The sequence below is a fragment of the Nicotiana tabacum genome, chromosome 7 (genome assembly GCF_000715075.1).
Source record: "Nicotiana tabacum cultivar K326 chromosome 7, ASM71507v2, whole genome shotgun sequence".
Taxonomy (NCBI): Eukaryota; Viridiplantae; Streptophyta; class Magnoliopsida; order Solanales; family Solanaceae; genus Nicotiana; species Nicotiana tabacum.
In genome coordinates, this window is record NC_134086.1 from 73352593 (window position 1) to 73373063 (window position 20471).

General features: G+C 34.4%; 2 protein-coding genes across 2 annotated transcripts; one reads left to right on the forward strand and one right to left on the reverse strand.

Annotated features, from left to right (window-relative positions):
* The first annotated feature begins 5110 nt into the window (after positions 1-5110).
* LOC107794574 (non-specific lipid transfer protein GPI-anchored 25-like) lies at positions 5111-7914 on the forward strand. The gene is made up of 4 exons (XM_016617069.2): positions 5111-5716; positions 6892-6927; positions 7021-7107; positions 7418-7914. Exons 1-4 carry the CDS (start codon positions 5350-5352, stop codon positions 7567-7569), a joined length of 642 nt encoding a protein of 213 aa, XP_016472555.1. The 5' UTR covers positions 5111-5349; the 3' UTR covers positions 7570-7914.
* Positions 7915-9309: 1395 nt separating this feature from the next.
* LOC107794572 (proteasome subunit beta type-2-A) lies at positions 9310-15034 on the reverse strand. Its single transcript, XM_016617066.2, has 3 exons — positions 14773-15034; positions 14556-14679; positions 9310-9821 (listed from the first exon to the last, which is right to left on the reverse strand). Exons 1-3 carry the CDS (start codon positions 14928-14930, stop codon positions 9489-9491), a joined length of 615 nt encoding a protein of 204 aa, XP_016472552.1. The 5' UTR covers positions 14931-15034; the 3' UTR covers positions 9310-9488.
* Positions 15035-20471: the final 5437 nt, after the last annotated feature.

The following is a 20471-nucleotide window of genomic DNA, read 5'->3' on the forward strand; positions in this document are numbered from 1 at the left end:
AAAGAAAAAAAGAGTTAATAAAATATAGGAGATCAAATCTGGGCCAAAAGATCCCCAAGCCCAAACAATTACCTAGCCAGACCTGATCCCCAGGCCAGCCCAACCCATTCCCTACCCGGTCCACCCCTACCAGAACCAAACGACGTCGTTTGGACACGTTTTGATCAGGGCCGTCAATTTTATTTGATCGGACGGTCCCAAACCTTCCCCACAACCTGACCTATTCCCAGACCACTCAGTTACTACACAAAACGACCCCATTTCATCAGAAAGTTAATCGGAGCCGTTGGATTCCCATCATCCAACGGCCCAAATTAACTGACTAATTTAATATACCAAACACCACCCCCACCCCCACCCCCCCACTCGTCTCTTCAGAGACCAAGAACATGCACCACCGCGCACCGCCCTCGTTCGCCCACCGGAAATCGCCTCACGGCGGTTCCGGTGGCCCAAACAGCCCCAAATTAACACCATCGATTCTCTTTCATCTCCCCAGCCCAAATCCCCAAACTGTTTCCTTCAAATCACAGCCAAACTTGTCAAATCTTCGATCAAAGTTTGAACCCCAAACCCTAGGTTACCCCCAATCACTCCCAAATTAACACCACACAACCCCCCATAACTCCCTCATACCAAATCCATCAATGGTTTCCTTCGAATCTGACCAGAACTCGTCGAATTTTAAATCTAAGTTCGAACCTAAAAGTTCAAAATCAGTTTCCGTTGATCCTGATAACATGCATCGATCCAAGTCTCTAGTTTTTGTGATTAGAAGGTCGACTCACTACAAAACCGATGCTGTTCATTTGTTCTTGATAAAGAACAAATGATTAGCATTAGTTTGGGGTGAGTCACAGTATCAAAGCCAAACCCAAGTTCGAGCCTGTCCTGTGAGTTCTCTCTTAGTCTTTGTTTATTTACATTAGTTTTATTCTGATATTCGTCTTCCTCATCTCTTTTTCTTTTCCTGGTCAATAAAAATTCGATAAGTACTCTGGTATAAACTATTTATGTTCACTATTTATTTATTTAGATTGGTTTTGTGGATGTGTTTCGTATAATTAGGATATCAGAAAACTTTGAAATGGTATCTCGTTTAATCACTTAGGCAGAATAACTGGGATTAGTTCAATAATTTGGTTGAATGTGTATAATAATCAACTGATTAGTATAAGTTTATGCAAGTGGTCACTAATTGAGAAGCTTCTAATAGTGGTAGGGTAGTATTTGCATTATCGAATTAACTAAAAGCACTAATTGAGTGGATCATTAAAGAAATGAAAAGTTGAATTGGTAGTGGAAAATGCAATAATTGAATGCCCATTTAAGGGAGCTGAAAATCAGAGACAAAGGGGGGATTCAGAAAATACTGGAATTGAATACAAAAAAGAAAAACATTCTAAGAGAGAGATTCTAAGAGGGAAGGAGACAGAAAAAAGATACAGAAAGGGAGCTTAAGAATACAGAGAGATAGAGTACAAAGATAGATAAAGGAGAGCTCAAAGACTTTAAGAGATAGAAAATCCAGAAAACCAAAAACGGCTGAACTTCTGAAACTGCACTGATTTCTGGCACTTTTGCTTGATAAAAATTGATCAAATTCTGTATTATGTGGGTCTTTTGATCTTTTTAATGAGCCAAAATCTCTAAAAGCTTTACATTCTGCACTTGAGTTGAGAAATGGTCTGAATTTGGGGGTTCTGAAAGCTTTGTTCTAAATTCTGTTGTTTGGTTACTGTTTGATTGGTTCTGGGCACTGTTTCATAGCTGTGACTGCTGCTGCTTGGCTACTGATCTCACATTTCTTACTTCCTCTCATTTTCCAGGTATGCTTCAGCATTTGAGTAGCATATGAGATGTAAAGGGAAACTATGTAGTTGATTTAGATAGTGAATAAATGACCTCTGTTTTGAATGATCTGTTCATGTGTTTTCTTGTCTAAATTAGTTTGATTACCTGGACATTATTATATTCAGTCATGACTTATGTCGTATATTTTAGGAAGATGCTTGAACTTTGGTTTTTGTTATTTTAATTCTAGATTAGATGAACTCCTTCTCAAATACTTGTGTGTTGGAACTGTTATGAATGAAATTTTAGTTGTTTGGTTGATGTTGTTCATCTAATTTGATTGTTTTTTGTTGTTGTTAATTGTTAATTGAGTCTATGGTTGAAGTTAATCTTATTTTAGTTGTATGAAATCTCAAATGAGATCTTATATTGAATAAAAATTAGCAATGTCAACAATAGTGACTATTGAGCTATATAGATTTGTGGTTGAACTTTTTTCTTGGTTAAAAGACTCATGGACAGAATTGATCCAACAATTTTGCATTTAAATGGTCTGTGAGTGTTTATATAGATTTTGATTTTGTTTGGGTTAAGAGGTAGTCTTTGTTGGTAAACTCAAAAATGAAAAGAATTGCGGCTTTAGATAAAACCAGCATATACAGGTTTTCCCCTTTCTAGAATTGATTTGTCTGTAGACAAAATACTAGTACATGTATTTTTTTATTTTTTATTTTTGTTCGTATGACATTTTTGTTAAATCAAGCAAATGATACATTTAATCTCTTTCTTCAACTTTAAATGCTAAAAGGACTATTTGAACGCTAGTTAGCAATTCTCATCCTAGCAGAAGCATATCGAGCGTTAAAATGTTCTTTTTGCTTTCCTTTATTAACCATCAGTTGCAAATTTAGTATTTTATAAACTATAGGCTTCGACAGAAGGATTAGATTTAAGAGTAAGTGAAAATTTGGATTTGAAACGTTTTATTACTATACTTTGTTGCTTATTGCTAGGGACATGCTTAGGCCGCCCACACCCAGATAGGCAATCTTTAGGATTTTCGATGTTTGCGTGACGTAATTATAATTTCCAAATATAAGTCAAGTATGCGTTCGCGTAACTTTGGGCGACACAATTTTAGTAATTAAAATGTTATTAGTTCAATTGTGTACACGTTTGCATGGCACGATTACAATTTCTAAAAAATGAACACTCGTAGTTTGCTTTAGGCTCGATTTAGACTAGTGTTGTGATTACGTATACGTTTCACGTAACATAATTGCGAATTTGATTCTAAAAAGTGACTTGAGGGATGTGTTCGCGCAACTTCAACCAAATATTTCTTAATAAATAGACAAAAGCGTTATTAATCATGGACACGTTCGCGTGACATGATTTTGATGCGCCAAAAGTGTTATTAATTATGTACACGTACGCGTGACATGATTCCTTACATGCAAAAAAAAAACGAATATACGTACGCATGATTCGTTTCAAGACAATTCTATAATTACAAATAATCAAGCTAAAAGCGGTTATAAAAGTTAAAAATACACAATAAGTTTAAAACGTGTAATAAGTCAGATAATTAGGCCAAGTATAAATTGTTAAGCGACCGTGCTAGAACCACGAAATTCGGGAGTGTCTAACACCTTCTCCCGGGTTAACAGAATTCCTTACCCGAATTTCTGGTTCGCAGGCTACAATACAGAGTCAATCTTTTCCTCGATTTGGGATTCGAACCGGTGACTTGGGACACCATAAATTATCCCAAGTGGCGACTCTGAATCTTTAAATAAACGAATCCCGTTTCGATTGTCCTTTAATTGGAAAAACTCCCTTATACACTCTTTCTCGGATGTGTAGTAAAAAGGAGGTGTGACAAGCTTCATTTTGTAAATCTTAGCTAAGGTGAGCTGATGTGGCAGTTAGTTGGAAGATTCCGGAAATTAGTTAGAAGCAGTTAGGAAGTTAATTGTTGTTAAAAGTTAGTTATATGAGCGGAAAAGAGAAAGCATCAAATTAGTTGTATATAAAGATCTCATTGTGCACATTTGGATCTCATTCATGAAATAACATTCTTCTTCTTCTCTAAATTGTTCTTCTCTTAGCTAACATCTCGGTTGATACCCTGATCTAGCCTAATTGTTCTTCGAAATTCTTCATTTCTTAGAACTGTCGACACTCGATTGCACTGTGTGCATCATATATATTGGGTTAATTATTTAAATTTAAGTAAGTTGATTTAAATAAAAATCCAATATTATTGTGCCAGCCTATTTAGATGGATATTATTGTGCTAGCTTATTTAGATGGTTTTCTTCTAACTAGGTCGACCTATAAAGACTAAGCCCATGGCCCATAAGCCTTTTTTAGAGGCTACTCGACCCCTACAACTATATAAAGGGGTCACTTCTCTCATTTGAGAAGAAGAAAAGTGGAGACTACGATTATTACAATATTTTTCAATCCCGCTTAATTTCTTGATACGAATTTTATTGTTTACAATTGCTACACACGATAATTGTATGCCAATGTATAAGGAGATGATGGAATTTTTAATTAAGGAGCTAGAAAATGAAATAGAATGTGATTGTGAAACATGAGTGAGACCACAAAAAAATGTGCTAGTTGGTACGACGATATAAGTAGGCCAAAAAGGCAAAGCTACACATTAGCACCAAAGATGGATCGTAAGTTTGATATGATAGCTCAAAGAGAATGAATGCTCTTATGTTTACTAGCTACATGAGTTTTTGCATCTATCTCTACACGCTATATGTACTTGGATCATTACCAACTGCAACGTGCAATTTTCCATAATTTTCATCCCAAGGGAACATAAACAAGAGGAATTGGCTAAGACCTAAGCTCTCTCTACCTATAACGATTAGTCACATAAGGATAAGAAGGGGCCCTATTTTCTATCAAAAACATTTTAGAGAAATAAAATTCTCAAAAGTTTCAACGGAACATAATAACGAAATCTTTCTATAAATAGTAGTTAAAGTCTAAATATGAATTTGGTCAAAGTTCATTACATCCTTTCAAAATACAAATCTAAGCAAAAGCTTTTGGAATGCAGGGAATAAATAGAAGGTAAAAACTTATCCATGGCACCAAATCATACTAATTTATATTGATTAAATGATAAATTGAAATAAAAATATGGACAATTAACTAGAGTTTAGGATAATAGTATAGGTAAAGTTATGTGCCATATATTCATAGGATTGATATAAACATTGTGTGCTAATAGATTAAAAACATGACAACAAAATAAAACAAAGCTAAAAAGAAATACCGGCCTGATACATAAAGAGGACAAAATAAATTAACCATCTAGACCATTTCTGTAAAATCGCGACAAATTAGAGGGTATATCTGTAATAAAGAAAATCTCCTTTCCCGCCATTCGCTACTCTCCTCTTCCATGCACAAAACAGAATACAACTCCAACAAACTTACAGACTCAGTTCAAATCAATCTCCACTAATCTGTTACTCAACAACTCACATACCCGTTTCTCTCTCCTCTCTCTTTTTCTCTAGAACAATGGCCGACGTACTCTTCCTAGTCTCTGTTCTACTACTCGCCGCCGCCGGCAGTACACCTTCGGCACTGCCGTCAACACCACCGCCGTCTTCCGGCTGCGCTGACGAACTAGTGGCATTCTCTCCATGCCTTCCCTTCATTTCCGGCTCCCCGAACAACATCTCCGATTCGCCTCCGGTTCAGTGTTGCGATAACTTCGCGGCAGCGTTTGATGATAATACCGCGATTTGTCTTTGTTACCTCGTTCATAACCCTCAGATCCTTGGATTCCCTATCAATTCAACGAAGCTGATGTCGCTAGCTTCTGTTTGTCCTGTTAAGGAGAAAGAAGGCGAGGAGAATTTATCTCTTGAATCTCTCTGTTCGGGTAATTTTGCTTCCGATTTCACGCTTGTTTACCTACATTTTCTGTGATTGCACATGAATCTTCTAGAAGTATCAAGAACTTTTCGTTATGGACTGATGGTAACATTATACTTGGAAGTAAATGTGTTACTTACTCGAGTCTATAGTTTGAATTAGTTGCTCTGTTTCAAAATGTTTGATGCTTCCGTCTCAGATGTTCAGGCTAATTGTGATTTTAAAAATGTATATTTAATGTTTAATCATTTTCATATGAGGAGAGTTCTAGCTTATGTAATCGTGTAGTTTGTAAATACTTATCTAAACTTTAATTTTAAAAACTGATTCAATTTAGGTCAATTTAGCTCTACAGTTGATCAAAACTGGATAGATGAGATTATGAGAAGTGCCAATATGGGACAGTAGAGAACTATATTACCTATGCTAGAATTTTTGTTGTTTCTTTGAGGGGAAAAAAGGAAAATACTGGTTCTGCTTTTGGCAGCAGTAATTTAATTAAACTTTATAGATTTAGGCGCACTATATATATATTCGATAGAGTTCAGAATGTGCTGCTTACCAACGTAAGCATTTTCCTAATACATGCATTTTAGATTTGGAGGAATTTGCTACATATCTTGTGATGCAGCCGATACAAACGAAGATTTATATAGCATGGAATAATGCATACTGGTAGTATTGATTACTAAGGTAAAATGATAAACCTACGTAGAAAACACATGTTATGTATGCATCATTTGCGAGTAAATATATCCACTTAGTGGATCATGATTCCATAGTTGGATTAACTTGAAATAGTTGTAACTTAGCCATATATGAGTACTCCATCTGCAGCATTACATAGCTAGTTCCAAACTGAGCACTATTCCAGGAACCAATGCCTTAACCAGTTAACCTCTTTCTCTATTGCCCATTTTGTTTGCTAATTTTACACTTGAGTTTCATTCACCACTTACGTTATTCCGGACTCCTTTAGGGGTACATATATGAATTGCAGTATACTTCTAAGAGTTCAGTATATTCATGTTAACCTATTCGACACAAATATGTTAAAGACAAATGACAAATTACATATATAGTTCACTACAAAGAAGATTTTACATTCAAAGATTAGCCATTTCAATTAGTACACAATATCTCGACATAAAAATGCTTAGTATTTTTGTTTCCGTGACTCAGGATCAACTATGCTGCCTCCTTTTCGGGCAATAACAGGTAATTTTCCTTTGGTCTTTTGCTATTACCAAACTGGTGATGCTACTTATTCACAATATCCTGATCACTTCATTGTGTAAAAATTTCTAGCAGATCACAGGGGTTCAAGTTCGGGTCCAAGGCGTCCTAGCCCTAGCCCTAGCCCAAGTCCTAGGCCTACACCACGCATTCCACACCCAGGTAATCTACACCAATTGGAACTGATATTTATATCTTCTGTTTCTTTTAATGTTTATAACTTTGACATACCAACTGTTCCCTTCAATTTTCATGAATGCCTTGCTACCAAATTTAGGGGCACTACTGTATCTCTAATCACATTCATAAATTGATAAAGCCACAAACTGCATTTCTAGAAGCTTAGATAGAAAACTACGACTACTAGCTTCCAATATGGACGGAAAATGAATGGAAGAATAAAACAGGGGAATGAATTTTGAAGGGGGAAGTTGAGTTTATACTAGAAAAATGAATTATCACTTTATTGCAGGTGATCATGATAACCCTTCACCGCAAGAACCACCAGGACAAGGCAGTTCATCACCACCATCCTCTGTTGTTGATGATAATCCTGCCCCTGCTGCTCAGGCCACACCATCATGTGCATCAACCATAGCCATACGAATACTGAGTTACATATAGGGTTTCTCATTCCAATATTGATTTCCCTGTTTTTCTCTGAATGTGGTGATAATCCTTCTCGTGCTGCCCAGGCCACACCATCATGTGTTTCAATCCTAGCCAAAGGAATTATGATATGGAATTACTATCTCTGTGGTCTCTCTGCCATAATATTCACTCTCCGGTATTTCTCTCGCAAGAACACAACTTAGGTATTACTGTCTGTTTCATGGCTTCATAAACAGACAGGTCAACATATTAATAACTCCTTCTAAAGTGTAAGCATCAGATTGGATTTTGAAAAACACCTATTGTGAGGCTTGGAAGCCCTAGTAGTTTCAATCTGACCTCCAAAAAAACAAAACAGATGTTGCGAGCTTTATCTGTACTGGAGTTATTTCCACTCATTCTGATGCGTAATCTGAGTATTAATCTTGTATTGCAGTTTTCATATACCATTAGTATGTAGTTGACTGGTTTATATGCAATTGCATTAGAATTTTGTGTTCATTATATGTCATCTCAATATATAGTTCACAGGCTTTGTTGGCGTTTTTGCTGGATCAGTGCGATGATCTAATAATGCCTTTATGTATCTACGCTCTCTTAAATGTGCTTTTAGCATATGCTCAATTTAGAAAATACATCAGTTTTCCCAATAAACAACACATATTTTTTCGTTACTTTGCTTTTACTTTGTGCTTTTGTGCACTTAATATTTGTTCTCAGCTAGAGGATTTTATCAAATATCTGCTCATGGACAAATAAGGGAGTTGGACAAGTTAGAATTGCTAATTACTAGTTTGAAGGAAATAATGAAAAAGCTTGTCTTACTAGCTACAGCCATCCATTCTATTAACTTGTATTGCTCTTGTTCGTCCTCTTCCTTTCTTTCAGTTGATCAGTTGGTGTCAACATTTACTGAGCGATAAATTTACATGTCATAAGGACTAGGATTAGATGAAATATGTGTACGATGCTCTTTCTTTGTTTTTTTTTCCTAGAGGCGTTAGGGGAGGCCGGAGAAGAAATTGTTAGTGTTTATCCATTTAATATATGAATTATCAAAAGTACTTCTATGTTTACTTTAAGCTCTCTCTTGTTCTTTCTAAATTTGGGGTATAAAAAGGAGATTCCATTAACAATTTTCAAGAAATAACATAAGATGGGTATGTAAACTAGAAATTTTACAGATTACTCAACAAATGACAAACACTTTTATTACTTTGTCCTTTCATTTGTTTCCATTATTCTAGAGGACTTTTTTAGTCTGTCACTAAGTTGGTGTAGGAACTTGGAAACGCTCTCTTTCTTCCAATCAACAAGGCCTTTAAGTTGAAGACAATATACCATCCGCGCTCCGAAGTTTGAGAGGGTAAAATGAAGCCCCCCTTTAACATATTCAGAATGCTAAATCTAGCAAGGCTTCTAGACAAAGATGGCCTGATTAGCTCCAAAATGAGCCTCAGAATCTATGCGAAGCAGCTTCCAGCAAACCTACCTCCCAACTGTCTCTTTTAGCATAATAAGTTCTCCCCTGCATTATTCACTTGAAGCTCTTACAGTTCATTTGAAACTTATCCTCCAACACAATCCACATGCTTAATCGAGTCTTTTTAACCAACAGCCTCACCCAAACTAACTCTATTTTGGTCTGAAGACCGACCCCTGTATTACCGCTATTTTCAAACAAATGAAAGAAACGCATGCTAGCATAAAACAAGTGATAGTTGAAACATAAGAAAGTCTCACATCACCAGCTTTCCATCAACATGCAACTTGAAAATAATTAAAACTAAATTCCTTGCTACAACTGGTGTATCAATCAAACAACAAACACTTGTAGCAACAGATATTTTGGCAGTTATAATGACTGAAGTTTTTCCCATCACATAGATTCATATGCTTAAAGAGTAAACATAACAACCAAAAGCAGAGCTTCAAGAGTCGGAAACAGGGGCATCTTTGACAGACTGGCGCCAAGCATATTCCCTAGCTCCATCCTTGTCAACAATTTTAATCACAAAGTTTGGTGGGGCAACCACCAACCTAGATCGGATCTCCATGATGCACTTATCAGCTAAATCGACAGCCTCTTCTACTGTCATGTCCTTCCGGTAGTGCCTATCCATCATGGCGAGAGAGAAATACGAGCCATAACCAAATGCTGCCTTATCCACTTTATGAAGAGTAGCAATATAATCAACGTAATAAAGAGAAGGGCCAGTCTCTTTGTCATAGCCAGCCAGGATAATGTTCACCATGTAAGGATTCTACAAAAACAACATTGCAGTTACCCAATGTGTAGCAGATAACCAATTGCACATCAAAATTCTGAAAACTAGCCCTTGAAAGAATGATGACATTTCAAGGATAAAACAGAGCGGAAGGCTTCTTTCCCCAGCATCCTCTCCATAATAAGTAATCAAAACCAAGGAACTCAAAGTAAATGATAAGGGACAATAAGGGCAAAACTGGCCAAGACACTCTACATTTTGTTTTAAAAAGCTTCAGATGTCAAACAGAAGAGTGTGACACCTTGGTTCCATTGTCATAAATCTGATCATGCTTATAAAGAGAGATGGTAGGAAAGATCAATGATGCACCCATTTAGGTGGACCCTAACAGGTATATAAATCTAATTATTAACACACAGTAGCAACTGAAGAATGCAGCAGAGAATGGATTTATTGGCTTTAGAATTCCACCAGTTCATTACAGTTTCTTAAAAAAGAAAAAAACAAATTATGAGAATCTTGCACATTTTCTTTTATCTACAGCTGCACTGCTGCCCAGATTCGGCTTTATTTTGCTTCTCTACTCTGTAACCAAAAGATTAAGTAATATCATTTGTGTGATACTATCAATACTCTTACCATGTAAAGTTAAATCTGAAATCAATCTGTGTGCCAAAAATTCCTTCTAGCTACAGTTCTTGCTGTCTCAGAACATGCCACATAGAAGCTGCCCCTTAAAATATGATTAGTTCTTTCCCTGTGGGGGAAGCCAGGTTCCTTGGTGATAGAGCATGTCAAAACTGTATCTTTGCTACCACCATTCTCCCTTTATCTATCAATTGGTTTTCCACATATCAGACTTCACTATTTGGTATGTAAGATCTCTTCCTAATCAAAACTATGTCTCATAAGCGAGATTGAAGGAGAAATACAAATTAGTATTTCCTAATACGACATTGTTTCCCTTCTCTTTTTTCTTTCTTTCCTTTTCATTTTAGATTCTAACGCAAGACTAGGCTGTATCTTCAAGCAAAGCTCTCTTCTCTAATCGTCTTCTCAATTCAACATAAACTTCAACAACAACGAACCCAGTGTATTTCCATAAATGGGGTCTGGGGGAGGGTAGTGTGAGCGTAGACCTTACCCCTACCTTATAAAGATAGCAATTCAACATAAACTCAGTCATTATTATTTTCATTTTCCCATTAAGTAATTGTATATAATTGAGTTTTAAACAATAGGTGTCTTGGCTTTAAGCATTCTAGAATTTTAACAATAGGGTGTTAATGCATTTAAACAGCTCTTTTTCTTCTCTTCTCTTGAGGTGTTTCATCTATTCCATGGTTTTTGTTATCTTTTTACAGGAAACGCACCTATACTGATCAGTCAAAAACTTGGGGATAAATTGATGAAACTCTAGATAAAGCTGAAGCATTTGAGGACCAAGAATTGTATTTTGTTATCCCCGAGACTTTAAGCAGGAGAAATAGTTTGATTACAATTTTGCTTTCCATAAAGCACTATGTGATCTGTAATGTATCAGAGGAATAGGTACAATGAATTTTCTTGCAACATTTAGCAATGATGATGTCTGTGCTATAAATTGATTCCACTGTCTCCCATGCTAAAGTACCTTTTAATTGCACATATACGTTTTTCTGAATGATGTTCATTTTTTTTTTGAAAGGTTTAAAAAAAAATTTGAAAAGGAAATGATGTTCATATGGATATCTACATGATAGTGGCGTGTAATTTGTTAGGGAATGTGGGTTCAAAGATGTCCTAATGAATACGAGTGATTCTTCTCCTGTTAACAGATCCTATTCAAGATTTTCCCCGAACAAGTGATCCAATTCAAGATTTTTAAATGGGTGAATGACTTATCTGCCCACATCTTCCTCATATGCATGCTTCCTCTTAATGGTGGCCAATTCTTAATGACTTCATTTCCAGCTGTAATAACACATTAACCGTAGCCAGTACTCAAGTTGGAGCAAACCCCCTCCCCCTCCTTGTCCAACTTAATTTAGATGGTTGTTCTAAGGTTAATTCAGTTTGAAGTGCCAATGGAGGAACCAGCGCAAGCCGTATGGCAACATATCCTAGGCCTATTTATACTAGTCATAAAAAGAGAGCAAGGTGGTTTCGGTGTAAATGGTTTTGAAGCACGTCACTATTCATTTCATCATACTTCATAACTACAAGATTAACAAGAATACATGGAGGCCATAAAGCTGATTTGCATTAAATGGGAGGCACTTCATTTTACCCGAGTTCTCACTATCCATCAGCACACTTTGTATTTCTGTTCTTTCCCAATTAATCAATTTGTTCAAAAGAAACAATGAAGTTAAGCGAAATCAAATAGGATTTGTGGGGTCTGCCTAAATGCAAACAATTTAAATATTTAGATTCAATCTTTCAGGAGTGCCACGACATATCCTATGGCCTACAGGACTATACCTACCAAAGCGACAAGGCAGATTATATAGAATGCTGCAAGAGTAGCAATGTTAAATGAAAAAGAATATTAGCGCTTACCAAATCCACAAAGAAATGATAAGTTTGATGTGATTCATATAAGATTAGACAAAACTTTTGAGAATTATAAGATTAGGAAAAATTAGACAAGATTTTTAATATTTTATATTATACATAGGAGGTAGGAAAACAGAAATGGGGAGCGGACTACAAGATGGGAATTGAACCCTCACCAACAAGGTGAGAGTTCAGGTAGCCAGCCAGCGGAGCTACTAAAATTCCCCAAATTAGAAAAGATTAAAAATGATTCCCATGCAACAGAGGGTTCAAAGGGCATATACAGAGGATAAAAAGAGAAAAGGTCACTTGAGATAATTTGGTCATGTTTTATGTAAACCTAAAAATGCACCACAAGTGTGATAAATGATGAATGAAGGTGCAAAAAAAGGACCTAAACCTAAAATCATATAAAGGGAAGTTCTCCAAGAGGACCTAAATTTTCTCTACTATCTCTCTAAATCCAATGGATTTATCTAAGAATGAACACAACGTAAGCAAATGATCAGTGTAGATGATCCCAATTAGTTGGATTAAGACTTAATGGTTGATACCTACACTAAATCTCATACTTGCCAGAATCTGTTTAGTTTGCTAAAGGATTTGTATGTCAGTGCAGGAATAAGTGCGAGACCTAGAGAAACTCTAATTTTAGATAACCCTTACTTTGTCTTAAAAGACAAATTACTGAGTATTAAAATAAAGTGGGCCCCAATAGAGCAAAATCAATGTAGAGAATTTATAAGCCACCCTCAATTAGTTAAAAAATTAGTTTGGAACTGAAGTTTAGGTGATTGACCCATCACTATCTTTTAGCAAAAATATATATTGAGCAGACAAACAAGTCTGTGCTTTGAAATCAGGTTAAACGCACAATGATTTTTGCAAACAACCTGTTTTACTTCTACAACCGTGACCTACAAGTCATCAAGGAAGCAACTCTAACATTGCACCAAAACTTGCCCTCTATAGCTTCACTGGTAAATGCACTTATACTACAGCTGAGGAAGAGATATTTATGTTAGGATCAGAAAGGTTCCTCAACGTTGTTTATCATGCAATTATACCCAAACTGACAGATGGGCTACATAGTAGAGGTTATACTAAGTTTTATACAAGGAAGAAAGTTTCTCTACTTCCTGGAACATAAATTTTATCAATTTCCAGATTCTGAAAGGTGCTTTTGTTGTTTAACTTTCTTCCTTTTATTTTTTTTGGGATGATAATTAAACAGTAAGTTATGTAAATCTGAGGGAAAACCTCCAGTTAACATTGTCACCAAAGAAGCTAACACAAGAAGACAGAACTTTCACAAAATTAGGAGTGCAATCAAAGATAACGATCTTCATGGTGAAGCTAATGTATACACAAAATGGAGAGAATTCAACTACATTAAATGACATTAAGTGATGATGTATGATATTTTTACTGCTGCAGACACTTTGAAACACAAGGTTGATAATATGGCAAGACTCAAAAATGCTACAACAGGAAATGGCACAAGAAGTGCCAACCTTGTGCCATTACCAACCGTATGTTATGCCCTGATAAATATGCAGCATGCAACGGCTTAGACACAACAACAGCGACTCACTATTAGACAGAGCAGACAACTACAAGCAGTAGCATATGCCAAACTTGCCAGGACAAACTTACTTTGCTCTCTCAATAACGTTTTCATACATACAAACTTATTAGAAAACCAGAGAAAGATGCTTAATTGTTTCAGCATCTGTTTGAATTTTCAATTTCCCTCTGTCTAGCTTTACAGAACCACAAAATGAAATGGTCCTGAATAGAGAGAAATGGTTTCAAGGATTCACTCCGCTGACCCCAACTACTTTGGAGTAACACTTATTACTTCATTGACAGGGGCGGATCTAGTGAATAAGTTACAGATTCATTTGAACACAGTAGTTTCGGCTTAGACCCTACATATGTGTTACAAAAAATCACTAAATAAGTATAAATAATAGATTTGGAACCCAGTAAATTAGATGAGATGGTGGTAGAACTCCTAATTAAAACTCATAAAGTTCAAATGCTGCATCCGCCTCTGTTGATTGAGTTATAGTTGATTATTGATTTATTAACTGACTGAAACACCAAGCCCTAATTTTGACATTTTGGACTTCTACAAATTTAAAACCCTAGAATTGCACAATAAAACAAAACAGGCCCAAATTCATCATTTAACCACAGTACTAAAACCCTAGATGCTATAAGCAATACCTTTCGTAAGGCTGTAGCAAGCTCGCCTCTTGTAAAATTAGCCGCAGCAGCCGTAGTCAACGGAATACCATTACGGAACTGGTACAACGCCACATTTTTTTGTACATACTCAGTGAACTGAGCTCTGTAATTTCACCCAAAAAACACTCAAAAACTCAACATAAATAAAAAGTTGATGGAAATCGAAAATATGATTATTGAATCTAGGAAATATAACCTGTCGCCGGCTTCACCGCTCGCTCCCATGAGCTTGTGAGAATCGAGGATCATGATTTTATCTTCGTTGGATTTGTGAACCAGTATACTGTGCACCGCGGATGAATCCGCCACCACCAGTGCAAATCCATTGCCCACCATCCCGAACACGCACTCCATCTTCTTCTAGGAAAAAGTTCTGAGGAATTCTCGCACACAAATCTGAGGTTTGGTTTCGAATAAGAGCTTTGAAGGCGTCTGTCTTGGAGAACAAGCAGAGTTTGCTTCAATTTTGAGTTAATTGCACTTTGCTCTATATATCTTATCATTATTATATCAAACTACCTTACACTTTTTGAAATTTAGAATTCTACTACACCAACTTTAATTTATTTTTTGTCCCTTAGCATTGATAAAATTCTAATTATAGTTTTGTGATGTCTGACTAACCACATTTGATCTTTAATATTTGAAATGTGCAATTTTGACCCTTTTACTTGAAAATATTCATTAATTACCTGGATAATTATTCGTTCCATTATTTAGTTACTCATTTCTTACATTGAATTAGTAATGTTACTCCATATTTGAGGGTATTATAGTTCTAAATATTATATATTACCTACATAAAGAGAAAAAAATATACACTTTAACTAGTTGAAAGTTATATATGCCGAGTCCAATATCACAAGGACAAAATACAGAATTTTAAAATAACTAAGGGATCAAAATGCTAATTAATTAAAGAAAAAAACCTTTTGCTTTGACTTTACAGGGAAAAAAAAAAGTGTTATGAAATATTTGTCTAATATCTAGTTTCCTACCCGAAAATACAGAGTTAATAAACACTATTTTTATTTCTATTTTATCAAAATGAACAATTTAGCAGAACTCAATTAATTTTTTTTATGGAAAGAGTAGAACTTCCCTGCAAAAGGAGTGAAAACAATATTAGCCTCAGCAAAATAATGAAGGATTTAGGGAGATCACTACCACTTAGAGCCTATTTGGAGTACTTTTTTTTCTCCAAAAAAGTACATTTTAAAAAATTTAAGCTGTTTGGCTAATATAGGAAAGTACTTTTGGCCAGCAGCAGAAGCAGTTTTTCTGCTTTTGGGAAGAAGCAGAAAATTTTAGCTTCTTCCAAGAAGCAGAAGCAGAAGTAGAAAATTAATTTATTCAAGACAAAACTATCCTCACCGTAAATTTATATTTTTCAAATTATCCCTTACTAATTTAAGTTTCTTATTTTCATTTTTGTTTCTAGTTTTTACCATTCTTTTAAATTAAAGACATTATATATGTGAATCATATTGTAACTTTCCAAGTTCTTTATTGACTTTTCTTGTCTTCGATTTTTCTTTGTGTAATGTCTTGTAACTTTACAAATTATCTTCTTCTATTTTCACACTAAAGCAAATTATCTACATCCTTCTTTGGATATCAATTCTCTTCCTGCAAATAATCATTTATAATTTCTTCTATTACATACTATTAGTTCCTGAATCTTCAAAACAATCATCAAATCTAATTTGTGAAAATTACGTATAAATAGGTAATAAATTTACAATTGCATCGCATAATCTATCTATATATTATTAAAAGAAGAAGAAAAAACATCCACATTAAGCCAAGTGGCGGCCTCACAATAGGCCACTTGGTAATTTAGGACAAAGTTAGTAAGATTATGTAATAATTAGTTTCTTTTTGAATTTAAATTTTAAAAAAATTAAATTATATATTATGTGTTGTTAATAATTAGTTACACTTTTTGAATTTGAATTTAAACATACTTAACTATTTTTTATGAATCTTTATATATATATATATATATATATATATACAAAAAATTTATATTTACATATTTAAAATTATTTTTATTTTACGCTCAATGCCATCTTTCAAGTTTGACACTCAGAATCATCTAGTTACAACAACCATAGCTATACATAATTTCATCCTACGCCATTCTTCTATCGATAAGGAATTCAACTATTATGCTAATGAAGATATTACTGCAGAGATTGGGAAAGGAGATGTGCCTTCCGTTATTCCTTTAGAAATGCAAAGGCAAGTCTTAAATATGGAGGCGTTGTGCGATAGAAGTAGAGATGAAATTATTGAGAAATATTATCATATGTGAGTAACTTTAATTATTATTTCATTGTGGATTATCAATATATCGTAATTTATGGAATAGACTTCTAATTTATACTGAATGATATATTTTGATTATTCGAATCATGTAACAATAAGTAATTATACTAGATAATATTATATGCTTTGGTATAACTATATATGTAAAATTGATTTAAATCTTTAATATGTTTATACTTTTATGTTTTATATTTTAATTAAATTAAATAAAAAATAATAAAAGTATCTTATGATAAATATTTAAGTTTATTTTTCTCTTTAAAAGGATTGTAAGACTTTGGTACTATCTTTTTGGTAATTTGACACTCAAAAGCACTTCTTAGAAAGATTGGTCAAACACAATTTGTTTACCAAATGTTGCAAAAAGTATTTCTTAAATGAATTGGCCAAACACAAACAATTTTTTTTCAAAAGTACTTTCGAAAAAAGTACTTTTCAAAATAAGCAGATTTTAGTAGCTTGGCTAGACGGGCTCTTAATATAGTTTTTGTCATAGTTTTTGAAGTGATATTCTTTCTTTCAACATTATAGTTTTGTTGAAAAGTCCTAGGTGCGAAAAAGTTATAATCAACACAATATCTCAGGAATTTAACATTCTCAAATTCAGCATCATGATCAAATCTAGTGTAAGCTAATTGACTATCTATTTTTCTTTATAATTTCTTAATGAATGCAACAAATAGTTCATAGTATGTTTTATCTTTAGAGGCAAGAAACAAGGCTCAAGTGAACGTGGAAGTGCCATCAACTATCACAAATATATACCTCTTTCATTCTCTACTTTAAACCCTCATGGGACCACACATTCATATGCAATAGTTCCAAGGATATAGAAACACTTATCATTTTCTTTAATTTGAAGGAGTATTTTCACATGTTTATCTTTTGCACAAGCATCACAAATTTTTTTCTTACTTAATATGAATTTAGGCAAACTAACAACCAAATCTTTTAGAAATTCCAGAGAGAAACTTACATGTCCTAGCTTTTTGTGCCATAACATTGAATTATATCTAAGTCGTTGTTGTTGTTGTTGTTGTTGTTGTTGTTGTTGTATATCAAGTACACGAGGACATCTTAGTTCAATTTCAGGGGAGGACATAATATCAACTTTATAAACATTCTTATGCATTTTTCCCTTAAGAACCAAGTTGCCAGAATTAAGATTAGTAACCATACATGCACCAGAAGTAAATTCTACCGTGTTCCTTTTATCACACATTTGAGACATACTTAGCAAGTTATATTTTAGACCTTTAACATAGTATATGTTTTTAATTACATTGGAGTGAGACTTACCAATCTTACCTAATAATGCTATCTTCTTTCTTACCATTACTAAATCCCCCACTCCCTCCTTGATAGACTATCAGTGAGAGAAAATTTCCTCTTATATCTTTATGTATCGAGAGCAAGCACTGTCCACGTCTACATGTTCTTATTTTCCCTCATCTTAACCTGCAAAATAATTTAGCGGTCAGTTAGGAACCCAAACTAGCTTTAATCCCTTTCTTTAAGTAAAAAAATTATCAAATTCTTTTTAGCCTATCCTGGCAACCTTACATTTTTCAATGAGAATTAGGTTTATCAACTTTTTTTTTACAACATATTTCTGAATTGCTTTAAACATAGCAGTGCATGAATCTTTAAAGTGTACGTTATTCCCATAGCGTGTGCACAAATGACTATCACGGATAGAGACATGAGTGATTTTAGAGTTGTAAGCAGTCTTGATCTTGTTATGTCACAATCCCTTAATATTGCTATTGTGTTTTTCATGCAAAGTGATTAATACCTCTGAGGAACTGTTTCACTTTGGAGTTTATTTTCAATTTATGTCTTGTTCAGATTTTTTTGGAGCACCCTATTTTTCTCACATTCAGTAGAGAGATTACATTTAGCCTTTTTCAATATAATCTGTAGATTCTTTTCTGAATCTCGCTAGCATGAAACTTTTCTTTATTAGGTGCATCAAGAAGTATTTTATTCTCATGTTCTAAAACTTATTTTTCATTACCTAGAGTGAGAACCTGGTCTTTTAGATCTTTAACAATACTTTTAAGGTTTTTCTTACTAACTTCTAGGTCATTGTTGTCAAACTTTAGAGTTAAGAGAGGCATACATTTATGAGTTGTTCCTTTTCAGCACAGAGACTATAATATGCATCAATATCAATTAAGACCTTAGACAATAAAATTAGTTTCTTTTTATAATAATTATGAATATATTCTTTACTTTCATAAAAGATTACCTTAGATTGTTCATCTTTCACATCAGAAATCTGAGTTGGCCATTAAAGGAAAAAGGTCGTCATCATCTGTGTCTAAGTCATCCTTAGACGTCAAAACTGATGCTCAACTTTTTTGTTTTGTTGTTCAAAATAGTCATTTCATTGATTACTTTTCAAATATTTATAATTAAATAGTTCTTTATGTAATTTTTATTTAGCTTATAAATATATAATTTTTATTTTTTAAAAAAAAAAATTGGAGTAATAAGTTGATGACAGAAGCTACACCAAAATTATATTTTGATTTTGTAATCCAAACTCTATCATTTCTTTCGTGCAAAGGCGAAAGACTAAATGCTAAATTATTGATCCTACTTAATTCGGATGGGCATTCACCCCAAAATATATACTCAACAGCAACTTTATGGATTGTGTTTAGGGTTATATAGCCAAATTTTATGTGGAAAAATAAGTTAGCTTTTAGAAAATCCATGCATGAGAAGATGACATTTACACTTTTAACCATAACCATTTAGAATTTTAATTATATCCAGCCGTATAAAAAAAAATAAGAATCAATTAATTAAAAGTAATGCAGGTTTTTGTAATGAGTGTGAGTCGATAACTTGAGAATTACTTTTAACATATAGAGTTGATAACTGTTTACCCACAAAACAAATAACAATTGAATTTATATTGTGGTTTTAAGGACACGCGATTTTACTTGGCACAAACTAAGAAAAATGCAAATTGATATTGAAATTAACTGCAAATAGAAATATAGCAAACCAAAAGAAATGTATAGCTTTGATCCTCGAGCTAGGTCGTCTTCGAATCAAACAAATATTTCACTGAGAAATATGAACAGAATAACAGAGTAATGAGAACTTAAGAGAAAGATAGTATATTGCTTTATGTAGCGCCAATATGATATGTTTTACAAATGATCAAACACCCTTTATATAGCAAGAGAGTCTTACCCTTAATACAAAATTCTAAATACAGTAAGAAATCCCATGATTAGCCGATTAATCGGCCTCTTCTTGATACGTACCGAGATTCCTGCTGTGATCCTCGCCCCATCGCGGATATCTTGGCTTTCCTTTATTTGGCGTGGCAGGCTTCCCTCGATCTTGCTCGATTTCCATCCCATTTGGTCTCGATCTTAGTTGGTCTTGATCTAAATCGGTTCCTAAGTCACGAGCTTGGCTATCTAACTTCGTGTCACGGTCCGATATGATATAGGGTCGAACCCTGGCCGGTCAGGCACCGGTCTCGATTAATCATAAAAAGGGGCAAGCCCGATTTTGACCATATACAGATAGTCCCCTCGT